The 13,794-nt window shown below is 56.7% G+C and overlaps 1 protein-coding gene across 1 annotated transcript; it reads right to left on the bottom strand.

Annotated features, from left to right (window-relative positions):
• Nucleotides 1-422: 422 nt before the first annotated feature.
• Nucleotides 423-1,387, bottom strand: LOC100383802 (uncharacterized). The gene has a single exon (NM_001176436.2). It carries the CDS (start codon nt 1,337-1,339, stop codon nt 809-811), a length of 531 nt encoding a protein of 176 aa, NP_001169907.2. The 5' UTR covers nt 1,340-1,387; the 3' UTR covers nt 423-808.
• Nucleotides 1,388-13,794: the final 12,407 nt, after the last annotated feature.

Below are 13,794 nucleotides of genomic sequence, written 5' to 3' on the forward strand. Positions count from 1 at the left end.
TTTGTGGAAAGGCATCTGGGGAAGATGACCACGAGGATGGAACCCCCCTTGAGACTGATTGTACGAATGCGGCACAAACTGATCATGTGGAATATGAGGTACAGAGAAGGATGGATCCGACGTACCCTTGACCGGGTGACGGGTCTGGGGTCCGAGGGCCCCAGACTCATCATCCCGGGTATGATTGTCAGTGCGGTGGCCGATTGGCCCATCAGCGCGTGATCCGGAAGGTTGTCGCGAAGGAGCCGACTCGGTGCCGAGAACACCCGGCTGGGATGCGGAGTTGACGCGCGCATCGCGCTCGAAGAACTTGTTGAGTTTGGAGATCTCCAGGCGGATGTCAGACACCGAAGATTCGATCTCCGGCTTCCATGCAGTGAAGGATCGATCAAATTCAGTGGCAGCTTCCTCCAGGGCTTGGATGCGAACGTTGCGGTTCTCCTCAGCCACAGATAAATCAGTGAATCTCTGATTCAGAATTGCGTCATGGTCAGCGAAACCCTTGGCGATTTCCTTGGAAACTTCCGTCCGCATCAATCTCATCATCTCCTCGAACATGGACTTGAGGTTGGGATCCATGGCTCCCAACCCCTTCTGTCGGCGAGTATAGTAACGGTGGTGCTGCTCCAGACCGAAACGAGGTCTTTGATACCAATTGTTAGGAGATGCCAGGAGGGAGGAAGAAGACTTGGACAGGAAGAAGAGCAGATGGTAGAGTAGATAGGCAGAGCGACAGTCTGTCCAGAATTCTTATTACAAGTCTGATACCTTTTCCCTAATCAATATTCCCTTATATCTCAATTACAACTCACACAAACTCCCTAAGCCGAGTACTAGGCCGGCGCAGCCTGGATCCCCTTCGTGGGCCTGCATTGGATGGTTCTTCTGTCGGACTTGTTACAGCAGTAGTAACACCATGGGAAGGGCTGGAGGGAGCAGGAGGCCGGGGCGAGCTCGAGTAAGCAGGACGACAGGCGCGAGCTGCGGCAGGGAGGGCGCAGCCAACAGAGCTGGGCGAGCGCGACTCGAGATGGAGCAGCGGCGGCCAGCTATGGCCGGACCCAGGGAAGATGAGGGAGGCCAGGGTGCAGGAACCAGGGGCGCACGCAGAGAGCTCCACGGCGAGGGAGATGAGCTGAAGCGACCAGAGGTGCGCGGTGATGGAGGAGGGCGCTGGAAACTGGGCTGGGCGCCATGGGAGATGGGCTTGGCGAGCACCGGTGGCTGGAGAGGGCGCTCGGCCATGGGGGAGGTGAGGGAGCTGGGAGCAGGGCACGGCTGCCATGGGCGATGGGGCTCGGAGAGGCGGCCATGTTTGTGCTGGAAGGGAGATGGACATCGGCTGGAGAGGAAAGCGTCGGCATGCGTGTGAGGAAGAAGAAGCTGGGATGCGGCCTCCAGGAATATCAGGCGAGGTGATAAGGCCATCGGCCAATGAAAAAAAATCTGAGGGAGGGCCGCGTGGGGATAGGATAGAAAAGATATTTTTTTACTTTCTTCTTTTTTTACACACTAATCCATATATATTTGTGCTCTTAGATTTAAATCTAGTATCTAGATATAAATGAGGTTTAACTTGGTCAAACCAAAATGACATTGCCAACTAGGAGATTTCTTTTGATATAACTGAGACCCGATAAATTCATCTGCTACCCGAATGCTCAGAGTAGAGCAAGAAATAACGGACCAGACCACATCATTATCTTCGAACACGATTTCTCAGATAACACACGGGGTCAAGATTACTTTGAACTGAAAACTTTATTTGTTGAATTCTAAATGAATTTGTTTGAGAAAAAATTTACAAGGTTGAGTTTTAGCCAGATGTCGACGGATCAAACCAAATGATATCGGATTCGATATTTTAATAGACATTCGATTTAGTTGATGTTGGAACTTGCTCTCAACTCGCAAGGGGGCCCAACAAGGGTGAACAGTAGCCTTAACAGGGTTACGTGCTAGATGGCAATAGGTCTGTTAATCTGGCCTCTCACGGGCACTGTGTGGGGGTATTTATAGGTACCTGAGCGCCCAGCGACTTGTGCTAAGGACGCATGTGCCCTCAGCTACCTAGGTTATCCCCAGAATATTCCCATAAAGCGGGGTTATAGACTGTAATTGCAGGGATGCCTTTACAAATTAGGCCCGTAACACGCGGCGGCCACGCAGGGCCCGTTACAATGGGCCGGATCACACGCTGGGCCTCTGAGCAAACGAGGCCGCACCATGGGATGACGTCGTCGTAGGTCTTCGTCTGGTGCCGAACCGGCGAAGGGTGTCCCTGCCCGTTTTGTCTCTGTCAGATCAGCGACTGCAGCGAAGGCTTCGAGCGAAGGGTGGCGTCTTTGCCTTCGCCCCAACATTTGCCCTCCGAGGGACCAGTTCGACAAAGTCACCTGGTGCCGAAGACGTCGCTAGATGGCGGAGACGCTGCCCTCGCTCGAAGTGGTTCCGCGGGGGTTTTTGATATGACCGTTGATTGACAGCGTACTGTTGGATTGCGGGTTTCCCGAAGCATCGCGCCCTGTTGGATTGCGGGTTTCCCGAAGAGCCGCACCCTGTCTATAAAAGGGGGCGGGGGTCGGTGCTTTTTGAACTTCACTTTCCGCGCTCCGTGAAAACCCTAGCCGCCTTTTTCACCGTCTTGCTGTTCGTCTGCCCGCCGTGCTCTTGTTCGTCAGAGATCTGGCTCGAGTGAAGCAGACCGCCCGCCGCCGCCGACGGTACGTAGCGATGCCGACCTCCTCTTCTTCCGCTGCCGCTACGCCGCCGGCCGACCCCTCGCCGCCGGCCGACGCCTCGTCTGAGGAGACGCTGAGTAGTTTGATGGCGGAGGAGTTGCGCGCCGACGATTCTGTTGATTTTGGCGTGTCGCGGATGTCGTCGGTCCGCGTGCAAGATATGCAGCGGTTGGGTTACTTCGGCGGCGGAGTTGCTCGTGTCCCGGGGACGGAGGAAGTCCCCGAGCCAGAGGGCGAGTTGGTTGTGTTCGAGGCGTTCTTCGCCGCCGGTCTCCGCCTACCTGCGCACCGATTTGTTGGCGAAGTCCTGCGCAGGTTTAACGTTCAGATACATCAGTTGACACCGAATGCCGTGGTGGCTCTGTCGAAGTATGTCTGGGCGACGACTTCGTACGGCGGACAGCCATCGGTCGAAGTTTTTGCGAAGTATTATTGTTTGCACTGGCAGAAGAGGATGATTGGAGACGAAGTTGCTCAGTTTGGGTCCTGCACGTTCACGCCGAAGACCGGCAAGACCACGATGCAGGTAGTCGAGTTGGTTCCTTGCGCCCACAACAAGTGGGGCAACTGGAATGAGTTTTGGTTTTACGTTGCTGAGGGTACCGTCGAAGGCCATGAGGGACTCCCCGTGTCCGAGATGTGTTCTCATTTTTACTCAGCGTACCCGCCCTTTGAAGTGGCGGAGGAGGATGCGGACGAAGGGGCCCTTCGGTGCGCCGCTGGTCTGAGCAGTGGGCGCGATTTGGTTGAGGAATTTGTGGCGTACGGGGTATGGCCCTTGGCGCATGGCTGGGCGTTGGGCGAAGTGTGCCCTCGCCAGATGCCTTTTCATGGTGGTAGGGTGGTGCGAAGTCCCGCCTTCGCGCTGAATCTGCAAAGCCGCGATCCGGCCGCCTTTGTGCGTGAGGCGGAGGATGGGGCGGTGCGGCTCGTTGGACGTTACGTGCCGAGGACAGAGGGCCAGCGCAGCTGCGATATCCGCGGGTCGAATGACCGTTTGAACAGAGTTTTTGAATTAAATCAATTGCCGTATGACGGCTATCCTGGTCAAGACGATGTGGACCGCCGTGGGAAGAAGCCGGTGGTGGAGACTGGAGACGACCCTGCGCCGGCGGCCGCCCCATCCTCTAAGAAGAGAAAATTAGGTACTGCTATGGGAGGGGTACTGCTATGGGAGGACTTGGGGTTTCTGATGGTTTTGCTAGAGAGTTGATGAGGACATGCGCGACCCCGGGGGGAAGGATGTCTTCGCCCGAGCTCCGGGAGTCTTCGGCTCGGATGCTGAGGGTTACCGGGGGTTGTTGGCCTAGGAATGTTCCTATCCCCCGCGCGGCTGGCGAGGACTTTTTTACATCTCGCATGGTTCGTGAATGGAGAGTTTTCCTTATGGGCGGAATATTGCTGCTGTTGTGTCGGCAGTGATGGACAAGGATCGCCAGGGAGCTGCACAAAAGCGCCAGGCGGTTGTCAGGCTCGTTGAAGCCAGGCCGAAGAGGCAGCGGGGGGCTGCGAAGGCTGCGGCCCCCGGCGGAGGCAAGCCGCCGCTGGCGGCGAAGTCGGGCGTCCCTGCGGCTAGCAAAGCGCCGGAGGCAACGGCAGGCGCCGGAGGCTCCAAATCGACGAAGGTTGTGCCGCCGTCCAGCAGAGTGCCGGAGGTCGCGAAGGCGGCCCGAGCGTTGCCGTCGGCAGGCAATCGTGTCGCCGACTTCGCCACCGATATTAGTGTGGAGGACTATCTTGGTGGTAAGTCGTTGGCTCGTTTTTTTTCTATTTATTCGTTGATACGTCGCAGGGTCGGACGAAGGCCAACTTGCTATAGTTGCGCCTGCCGCGGCGACGACGACGGCTGCCGTAGTGCCGAAGGCGAAGGGCGGGGCTCTTAGCGCCGGAGGCGAGGTGTTGGCCCTCGCGGCTGTCAGGGATGAGGCGGGCGCTGCGTCCCGCCGGCTGAAAGAGGTGACGGAGGCGCTAAGTCAGGTCCGCTGAGCTAGACTTTGTTTTTTTTGCCGGGGCCGCGGTCTTATGTGTGTTCTGCAGGTGGCTGACTTCGCTAACCGCACAGCGTCGGGGGCCCTCACGGCAGTTGTGTCTACCAAGGTCGAGAGACTTCGGACACAACATGCTAACGCCGTCCGCGAAAAATCGGCCGCCGACAGCAAGTGCCGCAAGCTGGCGGACAAGGTGGCCGCGCTGGAGGGAGAGAAGGCTGACCTCCGGCGCCAATTGGCGGGGGAGAGGAGGGAGACCAACGAGGCCCTCGTCAAGGCGCAGGCTGCGCAGGCGGAGGGCAATCTTGCCAGGGAGCGCGCCGAGCAGCTGCAGGAGCGGCTTATCGCCCTGGAGAGCAGCGTGGAGAGGGCCGAGGCCGCGACGCGCGCGGAGGCTGAACGGACGCGCAAACAGCTTATGGATACGTACCATGAGCTGGGCGCGCGGACCGGTGACTTCGAAGTGCCGGACCGAGAGCCCGGACTTTGCTGCCTGGAGTGGGTGCAGGAGGAGCTGCAGGCACTCCCTACTGTCGTGGAGGGGTTTATGTCGTATGCCTCCCTGGTCACCTTCGAGGGGGCGATGAACGCGCTCTCCCGCGAAGGGTGCCGGCACTTCGAGGTCTTCGACCAAGCCGATGAAGATTTTGAGCGAGATATCTATAAGGTTGAGGACCCCGTAGTGAAGGAATCCGCCGGGGCCATCTACGACCGGATGTGGGGTCCGCACGGTCGCGAGGTGGTCAGGGAGCGCGCCGAGACGGCGAGGGCTCAGGTAACGTTTTCGTTTGTTTGGCGTTTGCTGGATTTGGGCTGTGTGTGGGTTTGCTGAATTTTGTGTGTTGTGTCTTAGGCGGCGCGTGGCGAGAGGGTGGACGACTTCGGGGCGTTGAATAGCGCGCCGCCTGAGCCAGAGTCGACCCCGGCGGAGGCCGTGTCCGGGGCCGCCCTGGAGCCGCCCCCGGAGATCGCAGAAGGCGCACCGGATACCTCCGCATCTGCTGCGGCCGGCGGAGACTTGCCCCCAGAGACCACCGAAGGCGCGCCTGATGCCCTCGCAGCCGCTGCGCCGAGTGCTGAAGATCCTGCGGCGGTGGCGGCGGAGGCAACGACGGAGGCTCCGCAGGTGGCGTAGTGGGTGTAGATAGTTAGGGAATTTTGGATATGTTGCTAAATTTTGGTTGCTGCGCAGGTTCAAGATTTTGGGCCTGCGCACGCAACCGCCACTACTAAATTTTTGGCGGCTTCGACCGCGGATGGTGGTAATGAATGTGGTGGATCTGCATCTGAGTTTTCTGATTTTGCTGACTCTGGGAGGTCGGTTGAGTGGACTGAGGAGTCGTCGGAGGAGGACTTGGACTACTTTGCGGCCTTGGATGTGGCTGCGGCGGAGGCTTCACCGCGCGCCGCGGACACAGAAGATGTGCCTGGTCCTAGCACTAGGCGCCGGCGACGAAGGGCGGTCGCGAAGCGTAGAGTTAGTGGGGCGGAGGGGGGTTGGCTTCGTGTGAGTAGGGCTGGCCGGCAGGAACTGTTGTCTTTGCCGGCCGCCGTGAGTACAGGTGAAGGGGAACTGCGAAGTCTTTTTGCGGGTGAGGAGCTTAGGTAATGTTATTTAATTATAGGGAGATGGGAATTATTCCTAAGGTTGAGCCGATGTAGAGTGTGGTGCCCTCGCTTGTATATGTGTAAAGGCTTGTATGATGAGGTTGTGTGCCCTCGCTTGCATATGCCTGCGAAGGTGTTGTGTACTTGGTCTGGTGTGTTTTGTTATGCTGTGCTGGTGCGCGTATAGTCGGTCTCGGCGCGGATGGTTTGATGTTGTCGTTTCTGCTTTTGTTGTGCTAGTCCGGCTGCACCCTTAGGCGTCTTCTGCACGGATAGTCTACGCGGTAGACTTCGGTTTCTTTGCACTTGTTGTGCTAGTCCGACTGCACCCTTAGGCGACTTCTGCGCGGATAGTCTTCGCGGTAGACTTCGGTTTTTTCGCACTTGTTGTGCTAGTCCGGCTGCACCCGTAGGCGACTTCTGCGCGGATAGTCTTCGCGGTAGACTTCGGTTTTTTCGCACTTGTTGTGCTAGTCTGGCTGCTCCCGTAGGCGACTTCTGCGCGGATAGTCTTCGCGGTAGACTTCGGTTTTTTCCGGCTGCACCCTTAGGCGACTTTTGCGCGGATTTGTCGCACGCGAGGGTGGCTAGCGCTTAGCCTCGCGGTGACCTCGTATTGGTCGAATGTCGAAGACTGTCGTCGCGGTCTTTTTTCGACGCATGTTTTTGCGGGAGATTTTTCACACATATATTACATGGCTCCGCCTCGTTAAAAACCTCACCCCCCGGGAGGAAAAGAGTGCGGGCCGGTATAAGATTGTTTTTGCGAATTACAAGGGCGAAGTCAGCCCTGATGAGTCAAACAAAAAATTTGCGGAGGTTGTCGATGTTCCAGAAGTGCTCCAGGTCTTCGCTGTTTGGCGTTGTGAGCCTGTAAGCGCTGGGGGAAGCTTTCGTCTTGACTATAAAGGGGCCCTCCCACTTGGGCTCCAGCTTGCCCCTAGACTCTGTCCGAGTTGTTCGGACGAGTACGAGGTCCCCTTCGCTGAATTCCCTCGGGATGACTGCGTGGTCGCGCCATGCTTTTGTCTGGGCTTGGTACTTGTTTAGGGCCTGCAGGGCGAAGACTCAGTCTCCGTCAATGAGATCCTTTGAAGTTGGCTCGTCCACGTCGGGGACGGCTGATGGAACTGTTCGCGGGGACCCATGTTTTATTTCTTGTGGGGTCATGGCCTCCGATCCGTATAGAAGGCGGAAAGGAGTAAACCCGGTCGCCCTGCACTCAGTCGTGTTTAGTGCCCAGACTGCCTCGGGTAACAAATCGGTCCATTTGCCCTTTTTTTCATCGATGAGCATCTTTTTGACAGCTGTGAAGATTTTCCCATTGGCGCGCTCCACAACTCCGCTAGACTGCGGATGATAGACTGAAGCGAAGGCAAGCTTGGTGCCGATGGAGAAGCAAAAATCCTTGAAGTCTTGGCTGTCAAACTGCTTGCCGTTGTCAACTGTTAGTTCAGACGGTACTCCGAAGCGGCAAATGATATTCTGCCAAAAGAATTTCTGGGCAGTTTTTGACGTTATTGTGGAAACAGCCCTTGCCTCGATCCATTTGGTGAAGTATTCGACAGCGACGAAGGCGAACTTAAGGTTCCCCTGAGCGGTGGGCAGGGGCCCGACAATGTCCAGGCCCCAGCGCTGGAGAGGCCATCTGTGGGCGATCAGCTTTGTATACTGCGAGGGGCTGCCTGACCGAGGAGAAAACTTCTGGCAGGCTTCGCAGGACCTTGTGACCCGATTTGCAGCGCAGATCATTGTGGGCCAGTAAAAACCTTGGCGGATCACCTTAGCAGCTAGGGCCCTTGGCCCTGCGTGTGAGCCGCACGTGCCACTGTGGACTTCGCGTAGGATTTGGATGCCTTCGGTTTCGGTGACGCACTTAAGCATTGGCTGACTGACCCCTTTCTTGTAGAGTTGGCCTTCAATCAGTGCGAAGTCCCGACTTCGATGTCTGAGGCGCTTGGCCTCGCTGATGTCGGTTGGATGATAGTACCCCAGTAGGAACAGGGTTATTGGTGCCCGCCAGTCTTCGGTCATGATGAGGTTGACTATGCGGTGGCCCTCGCTGTCATTAGTTATTTGGAGCCCTTCGGGGCTCCGGACGGCTGGCGTGCCGATAATGTGAAAGAACACGTCGGAGGGCAAGGACTCGCCCCTGGCGGCGGCCTTGGCCAATGCGTCGGCCTCTTCATTCTTGGCCTGATCCACATGCTGCAGGGTGAATCCCTTGAATTGTTTCTCGAGACTTCGGATGGCCGCGAGGTATTGCATGAGTGCGGGGTCCTTTGCTGCATAGTCTTTCTCGACCTGGCCGGCAACTACCTTGGAGTCTGTTTTGATGATGCAGGTGGTGACTCCGAGGGCCCTTAGCTTGCGGAGGCCGAGGATGACTGCTTCATATTCTGCTATATTATTAGTGCATCTGTCGGATTCCAGAGCGAAGCTGAGGCGTGCTGCATATTTGTGCTTGACCCCGGCTGGTGATGTGATGACTGCAGCGGCGCCTGCCCCCGCATGGCACCATGCGCCGTCGCAATGGATCGTCCAAACCTTTTCTGCGGACGGGTCTTGCTGTGTTATTGGCCCAGTCCAGTCGACGACGAAGTCTGCCAGGACTTGTGACTTGATGGCTGTCCTGGGCTCGAAGCTGATGTGGTAGCCGGATAATTCGGCTGCCCACTTGGCAATCCTCACCGATGCCTCCGGGTTTCTGAACAATTCGCCGAGTCCCCTGTCTGAGGTGACTCGGACCTTGAATGCTTCGAAGTAGTGGCGCAGTTTGCGCGAAGACATAACGACTGCGTAGGCAATCTTCTCCAGCTCTGTCATGTTGCACTTGGACGGTGTCAGTACTTCGGAGACATAGTAAACAGGGCACTGCCTGACCACGCCCTCAACTGTCTGCTGCTGCACTAGTGCCGCGCTGACCGCATGCGGCGAAGCCGCGACGTAGAGCAATAGGGGGAGCGAGGAGTCGGGGCTTGTGAGGACAGCCAACTCCGACAGGTACTGTTTTAGTGAGGCGAAGGCCGCTGCCTGCTCCGGTCCCCAGGCGAAGTCTTTTGCACCGCGGAGTGTTTTGAGGAAGGGGAGACTTCGCTCGGCGGACCTGGAGATGAATCTGTTGAGAGCGGCCAATCTGCCTGTCAGGCGCTGGACGTCCCTGGCGGACTGCGGAGGCGTCATATTTACGATGGCCTGGATCTTGGTTGGGTTGGCCTCGATGCCGCGGTGTGATACCAGGTAGCCCAATATTTTGCCTTGGCGAACGCCGAAGACACACTTTTCCGGGTTTAGGCGGAGTCATGCGTCTCGCATGTTCGCGAATGTCTCGGCGAGGTCGGCGAGATGGTCCTCCTTGCTCTTGCTGGCGACGACGATGTCGTCCACATATGTAAATATATTTCTGCCAACATGCCCTTCGAGCACTATTGTGGTGAGTCTGGAGAAGGTGGACCCGGCGTTCTTGAGTCCCTCCGGCATTCTGATGAAGCAATATGTGCCGAAGGGTGTTATGAAGCTGGTGCTAGCCTTGTCTTCCTCCTTCATGTATATCTGGTGGTAACCAGAGAAGCAATCGAGGAGTGACATGACCTCGCATCCGGCCGCGCTATCGACTATTTTGTCGATCCGCGGCAACGGGAAATTGTCCTTTGGGCAGGCCTTGTTGAGACTGGTGAAGTCTATGCACATGCGCCACTTCCCGCTTTTTTTCTGCACCATTACAACATTGGAGAGCCACGTAGGATAAGCCACGGGCTCGATGAATTTGGCTTCCAGGAGGCGGTGCACCTCCGCCTTGGCGGCCTCTGTCTTTTCGTCGGACATTTTGCGAAGCCTCTGCTTTTTTGGTCGCACCGAAGGGTCAATTCCCAAGCTGTGCTCAATTATGGATCGGCTGACTCCGACCAGATCGAGGGCAGACCAGGCGAAGACATCCTTATTCTTGGTTAGGCAGCAGAGGAGTTTCTCCTCTTCATGCGAAGTGAGGTCTTCGCTGATAGTGACTGTCTGCTTGGGCGTGGCCTGATCGAGGGGGACAGTCTTGGTCCCGTCGTTGCTCTGCAGCTGTGCCTTGTCGTGCTGCTTATTGGTTGGGCTGGCGGGCGCGGGGACCTCGCGCTGTGCCGTGAGGCAGTGCACGTTTCTCTGACCGGGCACGAAGTCTCGCTCGATGTTGCGCGCAGTCTGTTGATTGCCATAGACCGTAATGACGCCTAACGGACCTGGTATCTTCATACATAGGTACAGTCCGTGAATGGCTGCTTCGAACTTATTGATGGAGCCCCAGCCCATGATGGCATTGTATGGATATACCATATCCACGATATCAAAGGTTACTTGCTGACTTCGGGCATTGGGTGCTACACCGAAGGAAAGAGGCAGCTTTATTTTACCGACAGGAAAGGTGCCTTTGCCGCCGAAACCATACAACGGGTTGTCCGAAGGCTTGAGCAGGCTGTGGCTTATGCCCATGCGATCGAAGGCGTGGAGGAAGATGATGTCCGCCTGACTGCCATTGTCAACTAGGACTTTGTGCAGGTCCCAGCCTGCCACGCTACAATTGATAACCATGGCGTCGCAGTGGGAGGCGCTGCGAAGGTCGACGTCTCGTGCGTCGAAGGTTAGCGGTATGTGGGACCACTTTGTCTGCACGACTGGGCCGGTGACGGCGACGTGGTTGATGCTGCGGTAGTGGTCCCGCTTCTGCCGCTTTGTGTCAAAGTCAGTGCTGGACCCCCCAGTTATCATGTGAATGACTCCGCGATATGGCTGATCGGCGAAGTCTTCCTGCTTTGGAGCATGGGGGATGTTTTGATGTTGTTGGTGTGGTGGTGGGGGTGGGGGAGGTACGATTTGTACTTCCGGATGGTGTTGGTAAACGTGGTGCGGTGGATGCGGAGCGGGGGCATGGATATATGGTGGAGGGGGTTGCTGGTAAGTGTGTGCGACAACTCTGGGGTTGTCGGCAGGCTGCGCCCGTGCCATCCTGTCTCTGGTGGCCTTCGTTTCTGGGCAGTCTTTGGTTTGGTGGGCGCAGTCTTCGCCATGGAAGAGGCAGTAGAATCGGCGCGGCGGTTGCACCCGCCCCGACCCCTACCGCGAGTTCCGTTTCCGCGGCCCTGGGGGGGATACTCCTGGCGACGAGGGGCGTCAGCAGCGGGGTGCTGGTTGGCGATATTGTGCACTTGTTGCTGATTGCGGCCGTCTCGACTGGGGTCTGGCTGCGGAGTCCTCGTCCACGTGCGGCTGGACTGTGGAGCATCTTTGGGTTTCCGCTGCGACTCAACCTTGCGCTGGTGGAGCTCTTCGGATTTGGCATATTTTTCGAAGAGCTGATATAGCTCCTGGAGGTTCTTGGGCGGATCTCTGATACAGTGGCTGTAGAGGACGCCGGCGCGAAGGCCGCTGATAGCATAGTGGATAGCGATCTGATCATCGATTGAGGGCAGCTGTGACTTGAGTGTTAAAAATTTGCGGTAATACTCCCACAGAGTCTCCTTTTCCAGCTGCTTGCAGAGCGAGAGCTCGACCAATGCGTCGGTGTCTGGGCGGTACCCTTGGAAGTTGAGCAGGAACTTGTCCCTGAGGCTTCTCCAGGAATCAATGGACAGCGGAGGCAATCTGGTGAACCAGGTGAGAGCTGGGCCCTCTAGGGCGATGATGAAAGACTTCGCCATTGTGGAGTCGTCCCCTCCGGAAGATGCAACGGCGACCTTATAACTCATTATGTATTGCGTTGGGTCGGTGCTGCCGTTGTACTTGGGATAGGTCCCTGCTCGGAAGTTAGTTGGCCAAGGCGTCACTTGAAGGTGTGGCGCCAGGGGACTTCGCTCGTCGAGATAGTTGACCCCTTGGAATGGCGCGACATGCTGGAAGGTGTGGTCGTGCTGGGGGAAACGCGGGTCTTCCGGTTGTGCGTGGTGTTGCAGGGGTGGCCCCTGCTGCAGGCCAAGGTGGCCTTCGCGCGTGTCTTCCAGTTGTGCGCGCTGCTGGAGGGGTGGCCCTTGCTGCAGGCCAAGGTGGCCTTCGCGCTGCATCAGCGCGATCTCTCGCTCGAGGTCTTGGGCCTTCTGCTCTTCGTCGCGTATCATTTGTCGCACTTTGGCTAGTGCGGACACACGCTGGCGCTTGGCCTCCAGTATCTCTTTCTGCCTCTGGAGATTGCGGTTCTTGAGGCGCAGGGCGCGCAGCTGTAGCTGTTCTTCCGCTGAGACGTCGAGGACTTCACCATCCTCGGTGAGGTCCGCGCCCTCCAGTGGGGCGAAGCCTGGGGGTGGCTGCGATTGTCCTTCAGGGCCGTAGGTGCGGAGAGTGTCGTCTTCGCAGGTGTGGGGAACGTTGTCTTCAGTGGCCTCTTGGTGGGTGGATTGGGTGAGGGCGAGGGCCTTGCCCTTTCTTGCGGCAAGCAGTGCTGCCTTCGCAGCCTCGTCAGCCTTCGGGTTAGCTCTCTTGGGTGCCATCGCGGGTGGTTTTCTCGTAGCACGAACGGTGGGCGCCAAATGTTGGAACTTGCTCTCAACTCGCAAGGGGGGCCAACAAGGGTGAACAGTAGCGTTAACAGGGTTACGTGCTAGATGGCAATAGCTCTATTAATCTGGCCTCTCACGGGCACTGTGTGGGGGTATTTATAGGTACCTGAGCGCCCAGCGCCTTGTGCTAAGGACGCATGTGCCCTCAGCTACCTAGGTTATCCCCAGAATATTCCCATAAAGCGGGGTTACAAACTGTAATTGCAGGGATGCCTTTACAAATTAGGCCCGTAACACGCGGCGGCCACGCAGGGCCCGTTACAATGGGCCGGATCACACGCTGGGCCTCTGAGCAGACGAGGCCGCACCGTGGGATGACGTCGTCGTAGGTCTTCATCTGGTGCCGAACCGGCGAAGGGTGTCCCTGCCCGTTTTGTCTCTGTCAGATCAGCGACTGCAGCGAAGGCTTCGAGCGAAGGGTGGCGTCTTTGCCTTTGCCCCAACAGTTGAACCAAAACAAATTTCGCCGCTATTATGTGTTAAAGTCCACACTCGTGGGCGAGCAGACGATAAACACTTGGGGTGTTACATCTCCCCTTTTCATGGCGAATCTCCCTAGCTTGCCTTCCACCAATTCCATCTTGGTGATCATTGTGGCATCATTACCCTCATGAGAGATCTTGAGGGTGTCCCATATTTGTTTGGCGTTGTCCAAACCACTAACCTTGTTGTACTCATCCCTACATAGAGACGCTAGAAGAACAGTAGTGGCTTTGGCATTTTTATGAATTTGCTTATTAATAAATATGGCATTATCACAACTATCAAAATGCATTCCATTTTCTACTACTTCCCAAATGCTAGGATGAAGAGAAAATAAATGACTACGTATCTTATGACTCCAAAAAGAGTAATCTTCCCCATCAAAATGAGGAGGCTTACCAAGAGGTATAGATAGTAAATGGGCATTGGAATTGTAAATAGTTC

Source organism: Zea mays, chromosome 7 (genome assembly GCF_902167145.1).
Source record: "Zea mays cultivar B73 chromosome 7, Zm-B73-REFERENCE-NAM-5.0, whole genome shotgun sequence".
Classification (NCBI taxonomy): domain Eukaryota; kingdom Viridiplantae; phylum Streptophyta; class Magnoliopsida; order Poales; family Poaceae; genus Zea; species Zea mays.